We start from the raw sequence: 27,736 nt of genomic DNA, 5'->3' as shown, positions 1-27,736 counted from the left end.
TAGCAATAAAGGAATGTCCTACACTGAAAGACTGTAATAAATGAGTCATTTTAGTCCTATGTAGAGAAAACTACATGGTGACCTGATTCAAGAATTCATGTCCTTAAAAATGTTGACTAAACCCACCCAATGAATCAAGCTGTGGACACAAATTGAACCTAAGAGAATGTGTTTTTGAAAAGGAGACACTTTTAACACAAAGCATTGTGTAAAAAGTTTGGAACAAGCTACCTCAAAAGCCCAGATCAATTACTCAGATCAATGAATCTCCAGATTCATACATGCCCCTGTGGATCAGATGGTTTACACATTATAGTCCTCTGAAAACATAATCAGGTTAATGTGATAATTAACACAATGCTGAACAACTTGAATTCAAGATAGCGGTAAAGTTGATCTGCGTGAATTCAGATCAGGACTGCTTCATTTTAGTTAAATAGCTAAGTTTATTAAAAATAAAAAAATTCAAAAAGCAAGACTTATTGGAAAGAGGTGGTTGGAAAATAGAAAATTAGAAAAGTGAAAGTTGCTAAGATATGGAACAAAAAAATCTTGAATCGGGTAATTAAATGTTAAATGTTAATAAACTTGAATTCTAATAAGAGGCAAAAGGCATAAAGTTCAATTACATTCTTATCAAGATAAACTGCACCTATCATGAACTGAACCCAAACACAGGGCAAATGCAAACTATTTCTTTAGGAAATGTGTAAACTAGAAGAGCTTGGTGTGTTCCTATCGCTTATGCTCTGGATACCAGGAAAAGGAGGCATCACCTGATCTTTGAAGATTTGTCAATGCGAGGAACTGTGTGATCTGGCTCAGGAGCTGATCCGGCGTTGCTGTGGAGTTCAAGTAGATGCTGGCTCTCTCCCTGGTGTACCAGCTTCCTTGGGTCTTGATGTCCCTGATCCTGACTTCCGGTTCTCTTGGACATATCTTCATAGTCCTAACCTCCCATCCTCCCAGGCTTAACTTCCCAAATTGTGGTTCCTGTCTTGCCCTATTTATTAGTCTCAGACAAAGACATTCCAAAGTTCCAGGGTTCTGGTTGGCCAATTCGAACTGCTTATCTCTCCTGCAGGAATTTTTATTGCTTCTATCAGAAGAGACAGAATAAAATGTCCAGTATTTGGGAAACCTCATAACGTCTTCTGAGTAATTAGGTTTGATATTTAGATTTCTGAACTGCCCATGATTTGCCCATTCAGTTGATGCAAAACAAGCATATCCCACTTTTTTCATGAAATAATCGTGGTGCCTTATACTGTATTTTAAATGAATATTTTGTTTACCCTATTGTAAGTAAATGAAGTATGTATTGTGGCAACACATCCAGTTCCCCATAGTCTTTTATCAATAAAGAATGAAAGATACTATTGTAGTGCATCAAAATTCTGATTTTCTATGCAAGCAGTGGGAAGGGTTTGTGTCTCATTTAACCACTAGAGGAATAATGTGGTTTTTCAAACTTGGTCCATCATCTGATATGTTTGGATCAGAATAATCTACTATCTAAATACATATAGAATGGTAAAACATGGTGTTTATAGGATACTGTATATATATATATGAATGATTTAAGGTGTTTTGCCCAGTTTCTTAAAACTGAAGCCTAACAAAAATCCTTTCTTGCATTCCTTGCTAAGTGATGATTTATGATCCTATCTGTGGAACCAGTCTCTTTCCTTGGCTTGTGAATGACCTGGCCTACTTTGTTTGTGCCCAAATGGTTTTATAATCATGACTTGCAACTGTCCTTCAGAGAGAGGTTCACAATTCTTCTGGCCTTTGAGGAACTACAAGGAATAACCAATCCTCCACTATTTAGTGATGCAGGCACTAAATGAGCACACATACCTCAATATCAGATCCTATGACCTAAACCTCCCATGAAACAATAGAAATAAAATAGAAATGAAAAACACCATATACCAATAAGAATTTCAGATTGGATAATGTGTTTTGCTTTTAAAATTTTAAACATCTTATGCAGTAATCTTAACATTATTGCACAGAGCAAAGTCATCCATCCATTTTCTAAATACTTGATCACATATCAGGTCATGAGGAGTTACTTAACCTATCCTGGCAAGCAATGGGTACAAGATGGGACACACCCTGATGGGAGTGTTAATTTTTGACCAGACGTGAGCTTCCTGGGGTGTTTGGTGAAGATATTAGTGGGCATGAATATTCACTTTTTTTATGCCAAATGAACATGGCTTAAAACCTCAATTTATGTTTCATCTCATCATAAAACGTGGTTCCAATTCTCATTCAGATGTTCTTTGACAAAGTTGCATTGCCTGATTTCATACTTTGCTCTCAGAAGAGGCTTTGTCTTGCAATCTGGCCACATTCATGCATGAAACACTGAATAGTAGTTTTAGATACTATGTATCCTGAAGATACCAGCTTGTGTTGGAGATATCCAGCTCTTTCTCTGAATTTACAATTGCCTCCTTGTTTCGCAGCACCAGTTTGCAAGATGCTCCTCCTGTTCTTGGCAGTATTTCCACTGTTCCAGTCACCTTAAATTTCTTAATAATGGCACTCCAGTGGAAATAAAAGTAGATTTAGCTTTTTGTGATTTTTTAATAGACATTCCCTAACATGGAGAGATGATCTATGAAAATTTGCTTGTGTCCTTTAGTGAGCTCTATGACCCTCACTAAGCTCTCTGAAGGCTCATCCAAAATGATACATGCTGCTGCTCAGTGTTTTCTGAGTGTCTCCTTCTTTAATTCATATAAAACATATAAATCTGGAGACTTCTTTTACACTTCCAAAAAGCAGGATGATACTGCACGTTTGGTGTTGTTGGATTTTATTTAAAGTAGTAGTTACAAGGTGGAAATAAATACAACTCCTATGTTTTCTGGAATGAAATTATTTCTGACAATTATTACGATCAGTGTAAAACGTTTTAAAACGTTTTTAAACAAATTACTGTGACAGACCCCACCCTTAAAAAAAATTGGTCCCAGGGATCCGAACACATGAAAGCAGTCCTAAGCAGTCACCCCCAAACACCTACCAAAAATCCAGCCACCACCAACATCATACTTGCCACCTGGTGTGTCTATTTAGAAATGAGAGAGGTCTTTGATAGCATCTAGTGGCAGGTCGACTGCTTTAACAGTCCTTTCCAAGACTGGCCAGTCACAGACATACTGTATTATCTGATCCTTTGGGGAGAGTAGTGACTCTCTGTAGCATCCAAATGAGTTAGCTGGACCAAATTAATTTTTCTAATTTGTAACCTTTCTTACAATCTTAAGTAGTGAGCATAGTAAATGTACAGCATACCTCCGACTGGAATGGGGGAACTAACTTGTATAAAACTCTGTGTGCATTTTAAACCACAACCACACCTCATAAACTCATTCTCTTAACTTTGCGTCATTATAAAGTAAAGAACGGTATATAGAATATAGGCCAATGGAGACTTCTAAGGTTTAAGAGAAAGAAGTCTTTGTTGTAGATTATTGGTGAAGACATGTTAGACAACTATTATAAGTAATATGTGTCATACGTTATAAGCTAATTATTAATTTATTTTACTTATCTGCTTTTTATGGGACTTACAAGGGATAGCAAGATGAGCTAGCAACTTAGATTTTTTGGAAATTCAAATCGAGATCGAGATTAGAAATTCTGAGACATTTTAACGTCCCACTTTAAATTTGTATTTGTTAAGCTTTCTAAAACAGGGTTATTCATTATTACTTTCAAGTAAAGTTTGTTATCCATTTCACATATTAATGTAGTAGTATTATCCAGATGTAACCAACACATTGGAGTACAGTAAATTAACTCTGTTAACACACATGTATGTATGTATATATGTATGATATAGAAAAGTATTAGACTTAAAAAAGGCTTAAGGTGTAAAATGTGTAAGTCTAGAAAACCATTACATTTTATCAAGGTATTTAAATTGTTTCTTCCATATGTTGCATGCTAAAGGTTTAATCAGAATAATAATTGTAGAGTAATGATTGGAAAGGAAGGATTGCTTTTTTTTTAATTGTGAATTAGTGTTTATTAAGCTCCATCTAAATTCCCTATCAAAAATGCCTTGAATGAGGGTGATATTATTAAAACAGCATATGTTTCCTTATAGCATCTAAAAGACAAATGAAGCATTGTAAAATTTATAGCTTTTCATTTTTATCAACAAAGTCATGTCATGAGTTTGCTAGATCAGCTTTTTGTAAATACTGTAGTAATGCACTTAAAAAGTTACACAAAAGCCAATATTCTCGTCAAGTCTTCCCACTTCAGTCAGGAAGAAGCAGAAAGCTTTCCTTGGTGACATCTGTGACACACCATTCTGAAGGTTCAAGAAAGAAGTCTTTGTTGAAGTTTATTGTTCAAGATATGTTAGACAACTATTATAAATATTCTTTATAATAATATTTTATAACAATATTTTATAATAATTTAAAATGTATTTAAATTATACACTAATTATTATCTTATTTGAATTATCTGCTTTTCGTGGGACTTAAATAGGAATGGTATAGCATTATGAGCTAAAAACTAATTTTTATACCCCTTTCCTGGACATTTAGAAAAATAAAATTTAAAGAACAGAAAAAACATTCTCTGTCCTTTTTTAAATATGCCAACTTCTGATAATTCAATTCAGTGCACTGTATACTGACATATACATACTTAAGATAATTTTTAACAACACATATCACTTGAATTACTTTCTCCAGCCTAGAACCTCGAATATGCTTTTGTCTAGGTTTTCCAGTACTTCAGGTTTAATGGTGTGTGTTTCTTTTCTTTCTTTTTAGCTGTCCTCAAGTGGTTATATATTATACACAATTGCTTTACCCTTTTTCAAAATGTGAAAGTCCACTTCTAATTACATTAAGAATTGTTACAAAGGTCTGTTGTCAATTAATCTTTAAACTTGGATCAGGAAGTTTGCATTAGGATAAATTATTTATCTTTCACTTTGCCAGAAGTCAGGCCATAGTTATTTCCCATTTGGCATTTTATTGGTACCTTGGCTGTATGACTCCAGCCAGTCTTGTCTGTGAATTTCATTCCTGAAAAGCTCTGTTTTCCCTTTGGCCCTTCCTAAACAAATTCTGTGTGCAAATGTGAAGAGCATTTTGATCAAGTGGCTCAGTCTGTGCATCCTCTCAGGACTAGAGATGTTGAAAAAAAAACATCACTAAGAAGAAAACAGCAGCATGCCCCAGAAAAAAAAACAGTGAAATGAAAAGTAAAAAAGGGCTTTTACGACAATATATCTTTTATCCCACTTCATTGGAAATGGAAGAACTAAACAACGCAACAGAACAGTGCTTTCTCTTTAGCGGGAGACATATTTTCACAGACATTTGTTCTGTCCAGACGTTCAATACAGCTGAAAAGCAGTGCATTAATTCAATGAGCATTCAACCAGGGAAGAAGCTTCACCCTGAACTGAACTGAGAACTGGGTCTGGCTAATTTAACACAAAGCTGAAGCTTTTTTCTAACTTTTATATGGGAAATTCAGTAACTTGTGTCTTTGAAAGTTGTGTCTTTGAATTTGGTATGGGGTAACCTGCTTATTCCTGATGTTTGAATGGAAAACTACAGTACTTTAAAAGATATACAGTACAGTAGTTCATCCTGTCGTGGGCTATGGGATGCAGGAATCTAACCTAGTAGATACGAGCCTAAGGCAGGATTACACCCTGGTATCTACTGTACACACGTGCATCTTCATTTCTGAAGATGTACCAGAACATAGACACAAAAGGTGTTCCCATTTTCAGTTTTTGCAATATGCTAAGGAATCTTCTGGAGGGAATGTTCTGAAAACCTAATAGAATGGCAAAAAAAAAGTTTTATTAACAAACTAAAAACTGATGATTACTTCTTGTTGGAGCACACGGCTGGGTGAGCATCATGGACTAAATGGACTAAAGTGAGCAAGGGTTTCTCCACCTTTCCATGCAACCTTTAGTACCTGCTAGGTGTCTTTAAAGCTTGCAGCACTGTCAGAGATGTGCAATTAATAAATAATAATAATTGATAAATAAGTAATAAGTAAATACCATAGTCAGATTCTTTTGGCAAAGATATTGTCAATACAGTAAACTATGTTGCATGCAGTAATAGTGATAGAAATTTAGATTGAAAGACTTTGAATATCTACAGTACAGTAACCACAAGAAGTACTGTTTTTACTTTAGTCTATATTATCTATACATATATTTTTGTAATATTGTAACATACAAATAAGAGGACCAATGTACTAGTGAGCTACTTTATTCAACATGCTTGATGCATGCTTTATCATGAAGATATCTTAAAGGCTTATTTGCATTTTATAGTCAGTTATTAACTATGGTCACCTGAAAAGCATTGCATGAACTATGTTATCATTAAATGTCAAAATAAGCTATATTAAGTGAAGACAACACCTTAATGTACTGTATTCGAAATAACAATTCATTTCACTACTTATTCATTAAATTGTACATTTAATGTACAATTTTTGCAGCGCCATCTTTTGTGAAATATCAAGTCAAAAGTGGTTACTATGAGGTTTAATATATTCCAGGTTGTTATTCTGGTTGTTTGTTAGCCAGCACAGATAGTGACAAGGATCATTTTGTGTGTTTCTTGGCTTGCAGTCACACTGTATTATTTGAAAATTGGTGCTTTTTGTGCTTTTTGAAAAGCATTTTTTGACAGTAATAATAATATTGTTGTCAGCAGTAAAACAACAAACTGCACTACAGCACTGAAGCTCCTTAATAATCACATCCAATACATCTGTGACATACAAATATACTGTTTATTGCCTTCATACACTCCTCCAACTGACTTCATTCTTTTGTAATTTTATGCAGAGAGTGAATCTGTCCTTTGATTTTCCATTTTATGGGCATTTCCTGCGTGAGATCACCGTGGCGACCGGTGGTAAGTGAACATCAATCCAATGCTCATAATTTTTTACATTTTACAGTGCTGGTTAAACTGTGTTTGCCAATAAAAAGAGGGTAATAGATGTTTAAAGGGGGTAACAGTATTGGTGCTGACTGGACAATTTCATGAAGCAGGTTTATTCACTAACTTCTACAATGCAGCATCTAAAATATATCAAGTCACTTGAGTAAAATATGGTTCCAAAGCTGTTATTTGGCATTTACCACAGTACAAATCCATAGCAGCCACTGACTTTAATGACTATATAAAAAGCGGCCAAGGAAGAATACATGTAAGAAACTTTATACTCTATCCAACTTAAAGTTGTCCTTTGGCAGCAGTGTGGAGGAGTGGTTTGGGTTCTAGGTTCTAGAAAGTTGTGGGTTCAAATCCCAGGTGAGTCACCGCTGTTTTCCCCTAGAGAAAGGTATTTCACCCAAATTACTCCCTGCTGTATAAATGGTTGCAAATGTAATTTGTGTGGGATAACAGTGCCAACCAAATATATATATGCTTTAGTTAAAGCTTTACTGTACTGTTTACTTCATGTAAATTAGTCAATTAATATTGATACACTTTCATTTGTTACATCTTGTTCACATGTAACCTTGTTTTATGAGAGGCTACCCTCATTTCCCTACTGAGGATACAGTATATCTCATTGTTCTCTTTGTAAAGGTAAGTGAACCAGGATACTTGGAAGCTTTCAAATAGTAATAAGAAAATTGGCATTCTATCAACTCACAATGTACAAGCCCTCTAGATTTGTTATATTCTCTTCAACTGTTTTTATGTTAATTAACTATTGTTTGACAACCTATTCGGTAATGACACCACATTTACCCATGAGAGAAATTTTACTTTAACATAAAAAGCAGTTGTTGTCAAGAATAACTGGTTGCTTATTATAATAACTGCCCCTGTACAAAGAAATTGCCCTGCATCGAGAACAGAGATGTTCTGGGCTGAGATTTACTGCAGGATGTGCTCCAATAACTTCATTCACTTAAGGTATGTCAGCCCCAAGGGCAATTTACCAGCAGAAAAAGTGTACATGTGAACAAGCTGATTTTTAAATCACTGTGCTCACAATGTTCAAGGAGAAGATACAGAGAACATTTTAAAATGAAAACATATAAAACAGCATTTTTTAATGGGTCCAATCAGTTTATAAGGGAGGAGAGCAAAATAGGGAGAAACAACAAGCCCAGTAGCCCTAGTTTATAACTATAAGTATAAGATGTGAGATTACTATGATATACAGTATTGCCAACAAAAGACTCTCAGCTGTTGGAATAATAGAAAAATAATAGAAATAAATGTAATGCAAAATAGAAATCATGAATACATTAACACGGACATTAGCATACTGTAATTATCTGGTGTTTCAGATAGCTTTATAATTGTTATCTGAAACATTTGGTAATTACAGTTATATTTAAAATATTTAAATAAAAGTTGGTGAGACTTTTCTGTCTTAGAAAGCCTTATTTGTAATTTCTGTGGCACAGTCTTTGGCTACCAGACTAGACATTATACACTCTGAGTGTTCTTGCCCAATTAAAAAATCTATTTTTCTTTCAAACACATTTAGTAAAAAAGGAGCATGAACAAAAGGTCAGTACAGTGTCTTAAGAAAATGACATAAAATTTAAATCTTTGTCTCAGCTATAGCAATTACATTCAAACTTTGTTCATCGCCTTTCACAGTTTGTATGGAATACACTCACAATGACACATACTGTATGTGAAAGCTCTTTGCAATAGGGGAATATTGGATTGTGCGGTACTTTTACACAGGACAAATCACAAGACTCCACTTTCATACATTAAATAAGTTGGTGTGTCAGAACTCTTGCATTGCTATTGATATGCAAGATAAGGTACCATCGAGACCTTATGTGGCACCATGAAATGGGGCCCATTTAAAAAACATGGAATATTAAGTGCAATACTTAATGTAGTTAATAGGAGGATGGAATGCTGCATCCTTCTCATTTGCCTTCACTTAGCAGCTAAGTCTGAGAGCACACATCTACAGATTCTCCAAGCACCTTAATCGAGTGGATATAAACCTTCCAGTTGCTGTAGAGCTGATGCAGAAAATCGGCAGAGGTGCTTTTCTGTGATAAGGCACCTTGATCACTCTAAGGTATACTGAGGTTGCAGGCAATGTGAGGAGGAGTTATCAGCAGCTGGCAGATTGTGTAATTCAGCATTTCACTTCACTTCTTTCATTCATTGGTTCAAGTCAAATTGCAGGGTAAACCACTTTTGTTAATCTCTTGTTCCTTGAATGCGAAAAATTAAATTGCATCAGTTTTGTTAATTCTGTTACTGTTTGATTTACTGTATATACTGTACAGATGCAGCCATTCGGAAAGCACGTCAAAACGCGCGTCTGCAGTAAGCAAAGTGCAGCTGTATGATTTGGTTTTGCCGAATTTAGCTTTTCACTGCCCAAAGAAGATCAATAGGTGGCACTTCTGGTGTGTTAGATGTTAGTGAAACAGTAGCTTCATTAAATCTGTTGCACTACTTCTTTAAATCCACATAATTTTGAATATTAATATGGAATCATGTAACTAAAGGGAAATTTTTGCTCGCTCAAAATAAAAATAACTTAAGCATAATAATGTTTCAAAATGTTATTAACAATATTAATTTAGAAATATCAATATATATTTGCAATGTAGTATATTGCTTGTAGTGGTGCATGATAAAATAAAAAAATGAGGTACACAAAAGTATTCCCCTTCTTCATAAACATTTTCTGCATCAAATTCTTGCTCTCTCTCTTGCTGTCATTTTTTGGAAAAGGTTTAAAATGCTCCTTTTAACTTGCATGTTTCAAATTAAAACAATAAACAATATTTTGAACAAGCGAGTTTTGTTAAGTTATATAAGTATTTATAACTCCTAAAATATTTTATAATATGCTGTTATTCTAGTAATTTCATGCTGTCAGACTCCTCAACAAGCTCCTGCACCTACTCCAAATCTGGAAACTTAGTTCTTTGCACAATCCTGTAAAGTAAATTGCACTATGCACATTGCACTTTATGTACCCTGTACCCTGTCAGAAATGTCAATGTCTACATTGTCTATAGCATTTTTTTGGCAGTCCCTTGTCTGTATTCACACTGGAGACCTGGAGAAAGATATTTCGCTCCTCTGTATACTTGTATACTGTATGGCTGGAATGACAAATGAACTTGAACTATTAGAAGGATTCACTGCAAGGAGAACAATAAATTCTAATCAATAATAATTCTCATCAATTTCCCTTCCGGATCAATAAAGTCTTATCTATCTAAAAACCCTATGCATAGCGGCAAAAGGGGTAACACGGAGGTTAGCCCAGGCTCAGGAGGTCAGACAATGTCGGGTAGAAACGCGGAGGAGACGACCTGGTGCTAGGCGGGTCTCAAGACATCCGAACCCTCAATGCTGAGTGAGGAGGAAAGGGTGACCCGGAAATGTATAGACCCACACAAAGACACACCAGAAGGACAAGAAAAGCACAGGGAATCTAGGATCAGGACAGAGAAGGAGCGCCCTCTAGGTGTAGAGGGCGTAACATGCAGTTTCTGTGGTCAGAGATCATGGACATGAGGGGAGAACACCTGAATTTGCATGCTCTGAAAGTGATTTAAAGTTTAATCCCTTCAATTACTTTAATCATGTTATCCTGTGGTAATACAACTATGAATTGTGAAAGTTCCATGTCTGGTCTTCTAAAAAATGTCTAATTTAATGTCTAAGACAACATGTCTAAGTTGTCAAATGCTGATGGGGTGACATGGAGTTAGAAATTAAAAATATTTATACTAAATAGTTACCTGACCTTGAATATATATACTGTACACTCAACCCAGGGGTTTACTAGTAACCCAGTACTACCTAATATGTGCACGTACAGATCGTGGCTGAAAACCAACAGAGACATTTTGACATTGTGATCTGAGTCATATTTTTTCTAATCAGAAAGCTGTCACAGGACAGGCTTATCTACATTTTCATGCAAATTCCAGGTTCCAATGTGAAATTGGAATTGTAAATGGAATTCATACATTCATTTCCTTTGGCTTTGGGCTTTTGGTTGGAAAACTGATTCTATTGAGCTGTCCTCAGAGTGCTGTTTGCACATACATACTGTACATAAAAACTTCCCCATTGTCTGGGATAACACACAGGGGTACTGTCAATTTGGAAATCACCCCCTCATTTTTAACAACTGGAATGTCTTTAAGTCGCAGGGAAAAGATGCTAACTTGTGCAGACACACAAGGCGCATTTAATGAAACACAAACATATACAGTCAGCCTCTCCCAAGGTGTTCTGGGAATGTTCACCATTCTGCTCCAGGAATAAAAGGCTGTTAATCCAAAGACTCACATTCAATATGAATCTTATGCTGATAATGTTAAAAAGTTTGTTTGGATAAAACATGACAATTGTTATTTCTTGTTTTGTTTGGCAGTCTCAGGTGATGCACAATTTCACACAATTCAGGCATTTATTTCCCCTTGAGAGGTGCTATACTTCAAAACTGAAGGAATCATACCACAAATCCACATCAGGTTACAGTTTAATCGAAAAAGTCAAATTTAATTGAAGGTGATTTCAGCTCAGTTTGGATTTAATTGAGTTACAGTGGAATTAAGGTGCTTGTTAGCAAAGGTTTGTACATCACAGTGGATAGTTACGACACAGTGTGAGCTTTGTCAATGGTCCACACCCTTCCTCTTTGGCATCAGAACAGGTGCATTGATCCCCACATCGAAGCAGAGTAAAAGTAAGTACTACATTTGCATGTGAGACTCAAGTGAAAGCTATGAATATGATATACAGATATTAAGGATTTTTGTAAACATAAGCACATTTATAATGGATTTGTACTCTATTTCACAACTAAAACTAAAATCAATTCTTTCTTTTCATAGCAAAAGAGGGCCAATAATTAAGCCAATTAAATCAGTGGTGGCTCTTCTTTAATTAATGCTGCATTTTCTCTGCCATTGTATTTAAGCTAGTGGAAGAATCCTGAGACAACCTGAGGGAAATGAATAGGACTGTCTCATAGGAACAATGAAGAGCTTCTATTGCCAAATGCAGGCCAGGACTGAGCAAGACTCTCATGCCCTTAACACTTAATACTTCTGTTGGCTGCTGTTGATTGATTTGTCACTATAGAAGAGAGTCATACTATACAACAGTACAATTCTTGCATGAATGGGCAAAAAAGCAATTGGCTTACAGGTGTCAGGGAATGGTGGAAATCTTAAAGTAGAAATGGTTTAATGAAGTATTTTAATGTGATTTGATTGTAATGAACATTTGAAGTATAAAAGGGAAGTCTTTAGACATGTAATTTGCTGCAAATTAACATTCAAATGGTTGTTTTTCTAAAATTAATCAATAACCTCAGTAACCCATAATTAAATTCTTCACATTGCAGCTGATCACTATTGTGTGGACAGTTTGTGATAAATTCTATTTTAGACCCCAATGTCAATCATTAGTTGGCAGGCTGCCAAATTAGAGTATTTCATTGCTGTTAAGTCTTTTGAGACTTCTGTTTATTGTCATGTTTAGTTGTACAGCTCCTGGGAGGTATTTGGAAGGTCTAACAGTTGAGATGCAGTTGAGCTGGCTGGCTGAAGCAGCCTGAACTGAGCAGAATGTGTAAGAGATACATTTCCACACTGTTCTATAGGGACACAGCATAGATCTGAAGGTCTCAGATATCTGTTCTGAAAATCAGATGAAAGATAAAGGACAGGCAGTACGGTAATAGTAGCATGATCCTGTGACTTTCATTACCACATTTTCTGTCTGCCTATTTTGTCTGCTGCTCTCTGCCTATTAGTCTAGTATGATCCTTTTACCATTCTCCTTGCTTTCCATTCAGACATGGTGAAAGTAAAGCTTACAGTTTTAAATGCCAATGTATTTGTACCACACAACTGTACACACAAATGAGTCGTTATGAAACCCATTAATCGCTCTGAGTTTTAATGATTAAGGCCTAACCTAAAAAAAGCAGTATCAAATTCCCTTTTAAGAAACCCACATTCTCTTTAAACAAACATTCTCTTTAAGATCCGTTTGTATGTTTATGTAAAAGAAAAAATCATATACTAGGTTGGCGCAGTGGCAAAGTGGTTAAAATTGCTGCCTTGTGGCTCTGGGGCCCTGATTTCAATTCCAGACCTGGGGTGCTATCTGTGTGGAGCTTGCATGCTTTTCTCCGTGTTCACTTGGGTCCTTCCACAGTCCAAAAACTCATTGGTAAATTGGCTTCTGGTAAAATTGGGTGAACATGTCTGTGTCTGTTTTTGTGTGTGTGTGCTCTGTGATGGACTGGTGTCCCGGCCATGGTGTACCCTGCCTTTCACCCATTGCTTGCCAGGGACAGGCTCCAGCTTCCCCATGACCCTGTATTGGATCAAGTAGATGGATGGATTGATGAATATACAGTATAAAAGACATTCTAAATAAAAGCTCATAGGTGCACATGCACTATGCAGAATAATTATCTCAAATAGTTTGATAATGTAATTGCCTGTTCCAAAATCTTATAACACTTTCTAACACCTATGTATTTTTGTTGAAGAGGATCTCAACACGTAACTAGAAAGCTGTGGGTTCAAATCACAGGTGAGACACTGCTGTACCTTTGAGCAAGGTATGGCTTCATCAGAATTGTTTTAGTAAAATACCCAGCCGCATAAATGGGTAAAAATGTAAGCTGCAGTGTATAGAAGTGCCAGCCAGTTACACTAAATTAGTAGTTGGTGATAATTTATTTAAAGATCTTGAAGTTATTCAAAATAATAGCTTATCTAAGATAATAAGAACTTAATAACAGCATGGCATTCCGAAGGAGTTTGTGATTTATGTTATCATGCAGTAAGAAAATGAAAGCCGTTTCATGAAAGACTTTTTTTTCCTAATTGAAATATTGCTGCTCCATCTCCTTCCTTCCAAGCTTCTAGAAATCCAATAATTGCGTCATGTAAATTAATTTTAACTGTGCTCATTTGTGACTACCAATATATCAGATTTAAGAAAAAAACAATGCAAAAGGTCTGTATTTAAAATGATACTATTCTAGTGAATTTTAAAATGCATTATTTATTTCTAAAACTCTGTTATATTATTCCTTTTAAAGATTAGTTTTCTGTTGTGATACTGATTGTCTTCCACTAAGCTGTAATGAATTTAGAATTCATGGATTATGCAATTGGTAATTGCTTGAATTTCAATTTATGTTCCAAAATCATAAATCTCTGAGCAAATACATAAGTCATAAGTCATTCTGCCAGTGTAGTCGAGTAGCTCATTTGTAGTTAGCTCCTGTCTTAGAAACACTGTATTTTCTTAGTTTAAGCAAGTTCTGTAAAACCCTTGCCACAGTATTTGTGGAGATATTTGATATTTTCTTGTGTAACCATATTCATATGAACATATTCATATCCAGTGAACATTTTCAGTTAAATGCATCAGTTCATGTAACACTGGTATGTGGTTTGATCATTTACTGTATGTACAGTAAGAAGGCATTTAAAAAAAATACATAGCAAGGTTTGTGCATGGTACTTGTATTAGAGAATCCGTTGACAACAATTTCTGGCATAACCGCAGTCTAATAAAACACTAATTTAGGTAGTCACATATTTATCAGCTTGCTCTTAATACATGCAGTTGTCCAAATGGTGACATGAATGTAGGGGAAAATAGAATAATAAATGTCTTAATTTCTCTAATTGGCACATTAAACATTTTTCAAATTTGAAAATACTCAGGTGCATTTGGCTTTCGTTGCCTATAAAATACAAAGAAAGAAAAAGCAGATTTATTTTCAGTATGGCTTTCAAAGCAGAAACTAGAAAATAACATGAGAAGTTAATTGGAGGTGGTAGTAGTAGTGAGTAGTAAAACATTTGTAATATTTTAGCATTAATTTGTGTTAGCATTAATGATTCCTAATATTTAGCATTTTTCAGCTTATGGCACCATCAGAAAATCTTGGTTGGAAATGCTTCAGAAGAAGAGTTTGGTGTTTTACTTATAAGTCTTACTGTCAAGGATGTCGGAAGGGCAAGCCGTGGAATGACAAGGAGAGCAGTAAAGACCCTATGCGTAGCGGTAAAAGGGGCAACACGGGTGTTAGCCCAGGTTCAGGGGGTCAGACGATGTCAGTAAGAAACCTATGGCCTCAGGCCATGGACAGGAGCGACCTGGTGCTAGGCGGGTCTCAGGACATCCATACCCTCAAAGCTGAGCCAGGAGCAGAGGAGACACACCGGAAAGACATGAATAATCACAGGGATCTAGGAACAGGACAGAAGTAGAGCGCCCTCTAGGAGTACAGGGCGTGATATCTTACTTTATATTGTGCACAGCAGCGAAACTATTATGGCTTCAAAATGTGTTAAAATAATTCATGATGTCATAAATATCTTTTTATGACAGTAGAGATCAAAGTTAAGGAAAAGCATGTATTGATTGCTTAATTGTTCCTGTCTCATTCATTATTAAATGGAGTAATCAGAACAGAAAGAATGCTAGGCTATCATTATCGCATAATCAGAAAAAAATTACATGGTCTTTTATGGAATACCAATGTCTTAAGGAGTCTTAAAATCATGCTGAGTTAATAAGTGTGTCAAATGACAGGTAGAAGTTCTATGGTTGAACACACACAGTTGTTAAAATATATAGCTGCAGATTTGTGAAAAAACAAACAAACAAACAAACATTTGTGGAATAAACCTCCAGCCATCCATTTTCTAACAGCTTCATCAGGTTGTGGGGAAGTCGGAGCCTATCCAAGCAACCAACTGCACAAGGCAGGATACACCCTGGACTTATGATTTAAAGCCTTTATTTATGATTCTACATTTATGATAAAAAAATATAAATAAACCTAAAGGAAGGAATTTTACTATATACTTTGTTATTTGTCATGAAATATAAGACTGAATATTCATTTTGCCCTCACAGTCTTTTCAGATATAGTTTTCCCACCTCGCTTCTGCCTCGACTTTACTAGATTTGACTTTTATCCATTCTTGTATCAGAAAATGAATAACACTGAGCATCTCATTCTATTACCACTTAGCCCACTTAATGTGGTGGAATAAGCTTATAGTCAGAGTTAAAGAAGTTGTCAAACCACTCTATATCTATTCACGCAGCTTAAGTGCAGTTTAATAATGGACAACAAAAAACAAACATAAATTCAGTTTTAAGAAAAAGCATAGATTTAGATTAAAAACATCATATTATATATATATTTTTCCAATTTTTTTCAGCACTGTGTACAATATAAACTTGGCATTGACATAATGTATAAGGTTTAAGTTAATATAATGTTGCTTAACTTAGTATTGTATATTGTATGCCTTAGTGCTTATCCCGTCAAATCTGGAAATTCTGTGATTCAAACATTCTTTTTTATTGTAAATGTTTACAAAAATAGAAAAATCTTTACATCTTGACATTCTCAAGAATTACATTTATTATATTTGCTAGAGAAAAAAAAAACTTCATACCTCTTACAGAGACTCAGGGTGCTGTCCTGATTACAGTCTAGAAAACTGACTGCTCCTTAGTTTACAACAGATGTTGATGTGGGTGCTGCTTAAACAGTATGGCCTAGAAAACTGTTTTACTTGAACAGTAGTGTATGGTATACTTATTTATTACCAACTGAAGAATACACATTTAATTTTCTGTGAAATTATATATTTCATTCCACTGCGCTGAGAGGAGAAACATTGTTGTTTCTACTTGTTTTGTTTTTGTTGTACAAAAAAAAGTGTTTTTTCAAACATTCAGTTTTACATTTGCTTTAATATGGTCCATGTGTCTCCTCTGTCTCTCTATGTAAATATAGTAAATATATGTAAATATATCCATGAATATCCATGTTTAATTTAATAATTGCAAACAGTAGTTTTGTTAGTTGATTTATTGACATGTGCCTGCTTGATTCCAGAATCTTAAGTCATGTTTATTTTTTAAACTTTTTAAATAGTACAGTAATCAGTTGGATAGGCTGTAACCATTTGTCTTTGGCTTTTCTATACAATGGAAACAGTTACTGCAAAGCCACATTTTTCTGAAAAAGATTAAGTGATTGAGGAAATGGGATCCTGGAGCATTCGGGCTGGAAAAGTATAGATCCTGCAGTTGAATCACTACAATAGCATTAAACTGGGGCACAGAAAGCTGTAAGCAATTGCTCGCCAAGTCTTTGTGGAAGCTCCCTCAGAAATCAGTTTATTAATTCCATTTCTGACCCTAATTTTATTATTAGCGGGGAGCAATGCTGTGCAAAATCAGCAACTTCGCAATATACCCTTTTAAGCTTGGACATTTTTAGCAAAAAGGCCATTTTCCTTCCCCACAAAAGTATAATCAATTCAATTTGAAAAGAAGGCAGATTTCTTTTGTATCCTTTTATTCATTATGAAGTCATGCTTCCAGGATCCATCTATGTTTGAAAGAATGTTAAAACATGAGAGGATGGCAGTAGTTGCTATAGGGCATTTTATTGTCTTGCTACTGACAGTGAAATGCAATGGTTTGAATTATTTTTTTAACCTGGAAGCATAGCAGTTTATAGGCTGATGAAAACACACATTTACTTTATATAGAGTAAATGATATACTTGTATATTTTCATCCCAGAGAATCCTAAAGCGCTTTACATATAATTTAGGGGGGAACCAATCTCTAGAGTCCAAATAAACACCAAGCCCAATGCACGCTTCTCTGCTGTGGGGGTCTTCAGTGCTTTTGACAGACTCAGTTGAGCGTTTTAATTGCCAGTTTAGCGCTATTTTTTTTTACTATATTGTCATGACACTCTTGAAAAGAGTAACATCCCTGCTCTTTTCGAAAAATGCCCTGGGATTTTTTTATGACCACAGAGAGTCAGGATCTCGTATTTATGTCTCATCTGAAAGACAGTGCCTTTTTTAACAGAATATAGTGTCCCCTTCATTACACTGAGGCATCAGGACCCTTACAGACCATAGGGTGAGCGCCCCCTACTGGCCCCACTAACCCTCCTTCCAGCAGCAACCATAGCTTTCCCTGGAGGTTTCCAGTCCAGGTACTGACCAGGCTCACACCAGCTGTGGTTCGGTGGGTTGCCAGTTGTGAGTTGCAGGGTGACATTACTACTGACTATGACTATTATATTTAAGGTCATATTCTCTTCATTGACACCTCTTTTCCACCTCAGTGTTCAGCAGTTCTCTGACCTCAACTTTACCAAAGTGATAAATTGTTTAAAACAAGTGACTGAAGATGAAAGACTATGAGTGTCATGTGTCCTGGAATCTCCTTTATCAGCTGGTTTTGACACATTATTGAATGACAAAAATACAGATGTGCAATGTAGGGACTTGCTGTATGAAACATTGTCCAAAAACTGATGGACTATGTGGCTTGTACGGCTGATGATGAGTTTCCCTGTGCTGTTAGTTGTGGATGTTGTGGCTAATTCATTGGGATTGAAAACCGCAGGTTCATTTGCTGCTCTGTCTGTTTCAGGTTTCATCTACACAGGCGACGTGGTCCACAGAATGCTGACAGCCACCCAGTACATTGCTCCACTGATGGCAAACTTTGACCCAAGTGTCTCCAGGAATTCCACTGTTATTTATTTTGACAATGGTAAGATGATACTAGTTAGATTACTGAACTATATCCATTCTCTTTAAAATATACTGCATATGCAGAAAATGGGGAATGATGCGTATTTGTTTCAGAGGTTTTCCCTCTGAAAGACAAAATAAAATATAGTGCTGTATTTGTAAATTAATATAGCACATAAAACTAGATATGATATGATAAGGCACAGTTCATCCTAATCTTGTGAAACTCTCAGGTTAGACACAATCACAAAAACTTAACACACTTCATGGTGATAGCCAGAATCGCAATATTCTAACAGCACTTCATTTTCAAATGTTTTGGAACACTGACTGAGCTACAGTACAATGAATAAAGCATCCATTCAAAATATAATGCTAAAATACAGTATTAGGTGCAGAATCTGATGCTAAAATATTAGGTGCAGAATTTTTTAAACGTGAATTTTACTACAACATGTTCTATATGGGTCATTTAGGATTCACAACAGACAATATATTTTCTGCACTTACAGTCTCTACACCTCAATTTCTTCTCCTTTTTTATAGTAGCAGTTGTCAAAAGTCCAACCAATTATCCTGATATGTTATTGATAATGTCTTCAGTACTTGACTTTTTTACTTATTAATTTGGTAACAAATAATTTTACTGTTTTTCATTAGTGTTTAATATGTATTCATCAGTGCCCATTATACAGTATTAGTGTTCTTGAATTTTTCACAGACAGAGGCTGATGTTGCACAATGAGGCCAGTTACCTACAGTAATTCACCCTGTATTTGTCATTCATTCGAACTATATTTGATGCTCAGCTGGCATTTGGATATGGTTACTATGTTCCTTTGGCTTTAATGTTTCAGGACCTACTGCTGATCCAGCCCGTACTCAGCTCTCCAGTAAATGCAGTGTGACCTGATTTATGAGCCCTTCTTACCCTCTTGGCTGGGCCTGTTTACACAGTAAAGCTGTCTTACTGGATTTTTCTCTTAACATTTACAGACACTTTGCAATGGGAATGATACTCTCATGTAGGTTTACTTCCTGGTCGTGACAGTATAAATTACACAGAGTAAACCTTGAAAAGGTCCGTGCCCCATGTTCTTGAGTTACAGGCAAGTGATTTTCTATCTGAATTGATGTCAGTTCATTTTGTGGGTTTTTCTCACGAGAGTTTGAAGGTGTGGTGCTATTAACAAACCACCCACTGATGGTACAAGCACCTATCACCTAACAAATGCTTGTCTATGAAGAACATGAACAAAGAACATACACAATATTGACCAGTCACAAACCTGCTATCAAGATTAAATATTCCCCTACACTCACCTACATAGTTCTAATAAATGAACGGAAATAAACATACAGTTTTTATTGGGAGTTGTGCCATAACACCAGTGAATAAAAACTAGGGAGTGGGATAGAGATGAATGCTTATTCATCTTCTATAAGTCCCCTGAAAGTTATCTTTTCATTCCTAAACAGACAGCTGCTGTATATTCAAAGGGGAACTGATAAATATAGTAGCAGTCCAACATGCTTTCCTTTTTCTGTGAATGCTGAACGACTGGTGAGGTGTGCATTTCTCTTCATATAGTATATCAATGATATGAGTGAAGAATGATTCTTTCACTGAGCTAGTAGTTGTTGGGTGATTCTAATTATACTAGCAGTTTTGTTAGTTGTTAGTAGTGTTAAAAATAACAGTATGGCAGTGCCTCCAATATGATCATTTTAGACATGTAATAAACATACAACTTATCCAATGTATTCTCCTTTTCCTTCCCTGAAACGGTCATATCAAAGCGATTTAGTATGTAAATTAGGCAGCTGAAAAATAAGGTCAATAAATACATTCATTTTGACTGAGAGACTGGGAGTGAGGAAAGACCCAAAAGAGAATGCAGTTCTTGGAATTCTCTGTGAACTCAATACATTTTAAGTAGCTACAGATATTTTAAGTTAACATAGTTGAGCATTGGCAATGAACTTTGCACATACTGTTGAAATACTTGATAGGCAGTTATAATACAGATGTCCAATCACTAAGGGAATTTGCAAAACATGAGCCCACGTTTTGATCAGAACACTATACAACTCTCAATGGGTTTTATTAACATCCTCCTGCCTTTTACATTATGTACTTCAGCTCATATTTGAAGACTGATATTGAGCATGAAAAGGTTTCATTCTATATTGTTTCTTAGAATGATTCTTATCAAAGAAGATGCTTGCAATTCATGGTACTGTTTTAAATGCCCAAGATGCTACAGTACATACATCACCCAGTTTAGCTGTGATCCACTGTGACACAAGATATGTGTGATATACAGTATAGGATGTTCTCTCATAACTCTTTAATATAGTATGCAAATCTGTAGAAGTAACACTAACACTTTAGAATTATGTGAACCCCTGATTACATACTATAATTAGAATATGTGATCAGCACTGTTTTAGCTTATATTAACTGAATCTCTTTTCCTGAGTTTTAATACATACTGTATGTACAACTCACACCACAGGTTGTAACACAGCAAGACCCAGTTGTTTGGGGGATTTCTCCCCAACATACATAATATTATCACATTTATTTGGATTACACTATGATTTATGTACTTTTATACTTTCCAGTGAATTATTTTGTATTATTCTCATTTAGGTTCACAATGAGATCACCTTGGCATTCCTGTATTGGAAGCATTTTTATCTTAATCTGCCTTCTTGAAGTGAGCTCTTTTAATTCTGAACTGAACTTTCTAAAGTGCCATATTTTATCACATTCTGATTTGTTTTCTTAATAAGAATGAGAGCTTTTATTTAATTTTACCTTTCCAAACCCAAGGACGCTATACATAGTGATAAGGAAAAACACAGAAGAGTACAACAAAAAGTAAAAGAAAAATGTATACAGGAACATATAGAAGATAAAGTAGGGTGGTTAGAAATAGATCCTGGTAAAAAGGTAAGTTTTGAGCTTAGATTTCAAGAGATTCAAATAATTTGCCTTTTAAAGATTCAGAATAATAAAGGAGCAGCAACAGAAAAAGCATGGTCATAATAATGTTTTTGAATTGTTTATATCTTTCATTAATTTATGTATCTCACTGTCCTTCCATCCATCAAAACAGAATTCAATATGAATGAGAAAAAAAAAATAATTTTAACGTGAACCTTTCTAGATTTTTTTTCTTATTATCTTGGCTTCTCAACCCATCTTGTTTATTTTTTACATCAGTATTTGCATCTCTTCATAAACTACAATTGATTACTGCAGATAGAATGTTGAACTATCACTGATTGCTTACAGTCTGAGCAGAAACAGAAGTTTGTTTTGTTATTTTATCCTGTAACAGAGAGGCTGTCCTTCTGGGATGTTATTGTCAGGTTAAGCTTTGAAAAGAAACTAGGTGTGGCCAACAGAGCATTTTTCTTCTTAAGTTTCTCTTTAAATGGGGTAAAAACTCAGGAGGAGTCTTCGGGTTAGTTCAGTCTGTTGGTTTGGTAAGTCAATTAGAGTGGATGTTTAAGTGGCTGGAATTGGCAACAAAATGAGTATTCAGGTTCAGCGCTTACCCACAAGTCAGATAGACTCTCGGTTAGGGGTTGCTTATAAGTTGCAGTTATACTTAAGGAAAATGGCAAGAAAGGTTCCTCACAGCTTTGATACAGTCGACCCTCTGTGTGTACTGGTTTGGTCCAAAGATTAAATATTTTATTGTTATATTTGTATGATTATAAAAATATAATATTAAAATATTCTCTTTCTCAGTTTGCAAAACTTTCTTAGTACTGCTGTTCTGTTATAGATTCATTTGTTGTTCTAATCAGTTTTCCTTCTGTTTCAAGGCACGGCTCTGGTGGTTCAGTGGGACCATGTTCATCTACAAGACAACTACAGTTTGGGAAGTTTCACTTTCCAGGCTACACTGCACAGTGATGGGCGCATAGTTTTCGCTTACAAGGAGGTGAGTATTATGTCTTATATGTGGTGTCCTTCCCTCTTCTGAGTCCACTTGGTCTTGGGCTGGCATGCCTGTGATTGTGTGCAGTCATGTAGGGGCACTAAAAAACTTTAGATTTTTATATTGGTGAGGGAGTTGAAGTTTTGAATTAATTCATTCTCAAATAAACCATATGTGAAAAGGACTTTTTCAGTTCCTTTGTGAGCAGACTGTGTTAAATATGATCACCATGGAGACAAATTTTAATACGTTTTTAAAGACTTGCAATGGATTGGGAAATGCACGCTGCAGAGGGAATAATACAAAATCTAATGCATTTTTTATTATTTTAAAAATCCAGAATGCATTCATTATAATTTGCATTATGTTTCTTACAATAGCATATAACTATATTAGATATAAAGGAACAAGTAAAGGTTTATTCCATGCTGAAAAGAGAAGAAAAGAAACATAATGTTTTGGCTGTGGAACCTTCGTCAGGTGTGCAGTGAATTATGTGCATCAAAATTAACTGGTGCGTTGTCTAATCACAAAGCTATAGGAAACAATACTGACTTTTGACTTTGAAAACTGAGTTTGTGTGTATATGTAGTCAAAGGAAACAGCTAAAAATAGTACTTTTTCCCTTAGTACGGTTCACCAGTTTTACATAGCTTTTAACCAGTATTTTGCTACCTTACTATTTAGATTTCTCTGTTTCAGGTTACTTCTAAAAATATCTTGTTTTATATACTCATTCTTAAAGATTTGCCACATTTAAAGTTTTAAGATCTGTTGCTGCAACAGTAAGGATATACATTTTTTAATATATTAAAATTTTAAGAACTAGTGGGGTTAACTAGTGTCATGTGTGACCTTGAAATACTGACACTGGTTCAATCTTTAATCTGTAGTGCATGAAAGGAATTTTTTAATATTCCTCTGCAGGTGTCTCACTGAAAACTAATTGTCAGAGTCTTTCCAAAGAGATTTAATGTATTTTAGGTAGCTCTAAGGAATGCTGATGCCCCGTTAGATTTTGGATCCTTCCCTTATTTAAACAAATTCGAAGTAAAATAGGAGTACTGAAATTTGTTCACAAGAACAAACTATTAAACAATAAAATTAAAATTAAAAACCACTCAAATGAATAACCTTAAACAATTTTTCACTTATTTACTAAACCTTTACTACAGTAATTGTCTTTTTTATGCACTGAATTGTAGTAAAATGTGGAAATAGTGACATTTCAAAAGATAAATATAAATCAATCATTTGTTTAAACTTTGAGCAATGGTTGTAAACATACAGTAGTGCTGTTCAATGCACTTTGTTCTTTGAATTTGATCTAGACAACTGCTGCAGACTACTGGTTGAATAACCACTATACTATGTTATAGTATATTGATAACATATAGATAGGTTATGATTTTTTAGTTCAAAAGCAGTTGAAAATAACATGGTAGTGATAAAACCTCTAAATGTGCAATATTGGGAGCTTAAAGGCTGAATTCACCTATAAATTATTTTTTTCCAAAAAGCCAATGTGAGATTAGAGGAAAAGCAATTATTAATTAAATGTAAACTCTGTTTTTGTAATAAAAGTATTAATGAAAATATATACTTGAGAGTTATACATGGTGAAAAGATCTATGCCAACTCTGGCAAGAAACACTATTACTACTGCACATCCTAAAAATACAACACATGATAAAATTCAGTGGAAATGTCTAAGAGCACTGGGTAGAATGAAAAGTCAGAGCTAACTGTGGTCTCTGTAGGGTTAAGCAAACTTGACATTACCCCCAACAAGAATAAGCTGTCTATTTCAGGCTTATCCTGAGCAATGCTGGGTGAGCTGGAAACATCAAGGTAAAAAGCCAAGAATATGTTAGTGCCTACAGTGGGGACTTGATCCCAGTTCCCCATCAACTCTCCAGCTGAGTCTCCAGAGCCCTAACCACTACTGTCTGATACCACTGAAAACAACTTTCAACTGGAGGCATGTTTAACTTATGTACTAATAATGCTGTACCATACCGTATGTGTTTCAGGAAGTCATACCATTGTCATTTCCAGTCTTGGAAAGCGTCCGTTTTGTTTATGTATTAATCCAGTTCTTAACTAGATGGGTCTCTTTATGCTCTCATTATGTTCTCTCTCAGATTCCAGTTATGGTAACACAGATAAGCTCGGTAAATCACCCTGTCAAAGTGGGACTTTCAGATGCATTTGTGGTCGTCCACAGGATCCAGCAAATACCCAGTAAGTAGAAAACGCTTCCAACTCTTAAAATATAATTTTATATGCATCTTTCACTCTGCTCTATCATCAGATTTCCACAATTAAGTTCTAAAACAAGCTTTTTAATTTTTACATTTATGCAGATATTGTGATTGTCATGGTACATCCTATTAACCTAAATTATTATCATTCTATTAATCTAAATGTTATTGTGTTTACAATTTACAACACTTAGGTACACTGTTTTAATAATACTCTTTACTTTAAGTACCTCACCTTTTTTGGGACTTTACAACAAAGCTTTATAGTAAAGCAATCAAAAAAGATATGTATAAATTAATGCAGTAAAATGAAAATAATTAAAAGCTTTTAAGTATGAAAGTGACTTATAAGACAGGTTTTAAAAGTGCTGACTGGCTTGAAAGATCTGACACTTGCAAAAATTTTGCAGAGTGCAAACTAGGTGTACTAGATAAGGTGTTATCAGTTCAGTGAATTCACGATTATGGTACTGTATGTAGACAAGAGCCAAATCATTCAAGCCCTTAAAACCATTCAAGCAGCAGTATTTTGAATTTTAATCTAAATCCACAGGGAGAAGGTATTAGAAATTTAAAATGGTTGATTTTATTCTCATGCATTTTAGATGGTCTGTATCAGCATGCATTGCTTTCAAATAACCTTGCCTGGAAAAACATGTATTCATTTTTCTGCATCAGACTGGGAGAGATGTGTTCAGATACAGTGTTAAAAAGAAGAACAAAATAGACCGTCACAGCACTGCAAAAATGAGTTTCGGCAACTTTAAGATACCTGACCTGATACATGACCTGGACTAATTCCAGGACCATCAATTACCAAATACATTTGCAAAGTTCATGAGGAGAGATAGTCAGCATAAATGTGATCTTGTCAAATTATAACATTATAACATTATCTAAGCGGTGTGAATGCTTGAGTAAAGCTAGGGGTCATATGAACATAAATTTGGGCATCTTAGAAATGAAAGCTGTTGTCATATCTAGGGAGTTTTTAGCACATTGGTAACTAACATATTGATACTAAAAAAACTAAAGCTAGAACAGAGCCCTGGTGGACACTGTATAGTTTCTGTATAGTGAAGAATAATGACTGATTTGGGGTTTGACACTGGACCCGATTGACTTAAGAGCCAGTGGGAGTTCAGCATTCCTCTTGTTGCAGTAAAAAGGGAGAGGGAGAGCAATGGGCTGGGCTTCCTGGCAGCATGTTGTCAAATATACTATAAAGAGAACATTCAGGTATGAACTGCTGGCTCAAGTCAATCATGTATATTTAGTACATCCACATCGTACAGTAATGTGTGTTTATGGGCTATAGAAAGAATATATTAAGTCCTCAGTGGATAGATATTTCATATTTTCCTAATTGTTTCTTGATTTGGCAAAGTGAAGATTTCAACTTCAGGCGGCTGGGGCTGGAGAATGCTGGAGTTGTTGTGCTTTGTGCTAGTGGAACTCCATTACAGACAGTATTGGGAATGCTGAAACTGCAGATTCTTTTAAGTGCAAACTTAAGATCCTTTTAATTGAATCTGCTTGTGTGTGTTATTTAACAGGAGTATACTTTCTCACATGTTTTGTTCTCATGCCTCTTTTGAAAGTCAAAATTGATAGCATTATTCAGGTTCTAGAAACATGTTCCAGTTTTATTGACATACAATATAAATTGAAGTAGTTCAGGTGGGTAGCTGCGTCAGCATGCATAGGCTGCAAAGAAACAAGCAAAAGGTTTGGACCACAGAGATGAGAGAGATGGGAAAAGCATAGCAACACTTAATTATGTCTTATTAATAAGCATTGCCACTATAGGTTAGACTAAACTCCCCTAGCAAGTTCCAAAGGTAATCAGGATCTAACAAATTATTGCAATCTCTCCTTCCTACTGTATATGTAAGCAGAAAAGCCTTAAAATACAATCTATATTTCACAGGAACAGTTTGATTAGGGTTATTAGATCAGGGGTTATATGCCAAGGTATGTGTGAAGTTTAGTTAGCACACAAGCTGCAAATTGTGGATATACTGTGGTGTCACAGTTTAAGTAAGGCATTCAATTCTAATTTCTCTTGCCACAGACATATCAAATAATGGAACTGCTCTTCATTGTGCAGTTGGGGAACGTATTGTTAGACCTGTTTTCTGTGGAGCTTTGCACTCTTCAAACAGTTACAAGGATTTTTATCAAGTACTGTAACATTTTCTCAGTGGGCTGAGCTATAAGATGTGACTAGTTTCAGGGGAAAAGATTTTCTTTGGACACCACTGGTAATGAATTGAAGCTTTAAAAATGATACATCTTACTATGGGCTGTGCATTCATTCTGTGTGCTTTCCTCTCCCCTTGGACCCATTCCAATGCAGTGTGTCCCAAATCACCAACCTGCAGCATGGAATTTTTAAGGTTAACTGGATTGAATTTATTTTGTAGTCCCAAAAGGAAGAAAAAAGTTAAGAAAGTACAAATTGAACAAACTCCACTTTTTTATTGAATTTTATTCCTGTTTCAAGACAACAGGCTGTTCTACAATATTAACATTTTTTCTTCTACATAATGCTGTTCAAAAATGACTTGGTGAAATATTAAAAGTGCTCAGAGTAGTGTGATTTAAATTTTAAATGTAGAGACTTGCATTAATTTGTAGATTAAGAGATACAGATGAAAAAGAGAGTATCTTATCTTCTCCACCTTGCAGTTTCTGTTATTGGAAGCTATTGTTCGCATTTATTTTGGAACTATAAGTTATTTTTGTTTTAGGCAACCCATTATTAGTATTGACAGTTACTAATTACAGCAAGTAGAAGTTAAATATTTGGATTTCACAAAACATATTTAATTATGTATCTACACATATTTGTTTATGGGAATCATCTTCTTATCCATGCCAAATATG

At 35.2% G+C, this 27,736-nt stretch overlaps 1 protein-coding gene across 1 annotated transcript in view; it reads left to right on the top strand.

Moving 5' to 3' along the window:
* Positions 1-27,736, top strand: part of plxdc2a (plexin domain containing 2a) — a 217,247-nt gene that overhangs the window by 132,149 nt on the left and 57,362 nt on the right. Inside the window, exons 4-7 of the mRNA XM_088643400.1 lie at positions 6,872-6,941; positions 18,521-18,643; positions 22,468-22,586; positions 24,728-24,827. Coding sequence (XP_088499526.1) covers positions 6,872-6,941; positions 18,521-18,643; positions 22,468-22,586; positions 24,728-24,827 — 412 coding nt within the window. The remainder of the gene's footprint in view (positions 1-6,871; positions 6,942-18,520; positions 18,644-22,467; positions 22,587-24,727; positions 24,828-27,736) is intronic.

Source organism: Lepisosteus platostomus, chromosome 8 (genome assembly GCF_059453375.1).
Source record: "Lepisosteus platostomus isolate fLepPlt1 chromosome 8, fLepPlt1.hap1, whole genome shotgun sequence".
NCBI lineage: Eukaryota > Metazoa > Chordata > Actinopteri > Semionotiformes > Lepisosteidae > Lepisosteus > Lepisosteus platostomus.
This window is presented reverse-complemented; position numbering and strand designations above follow the sequence as displayed.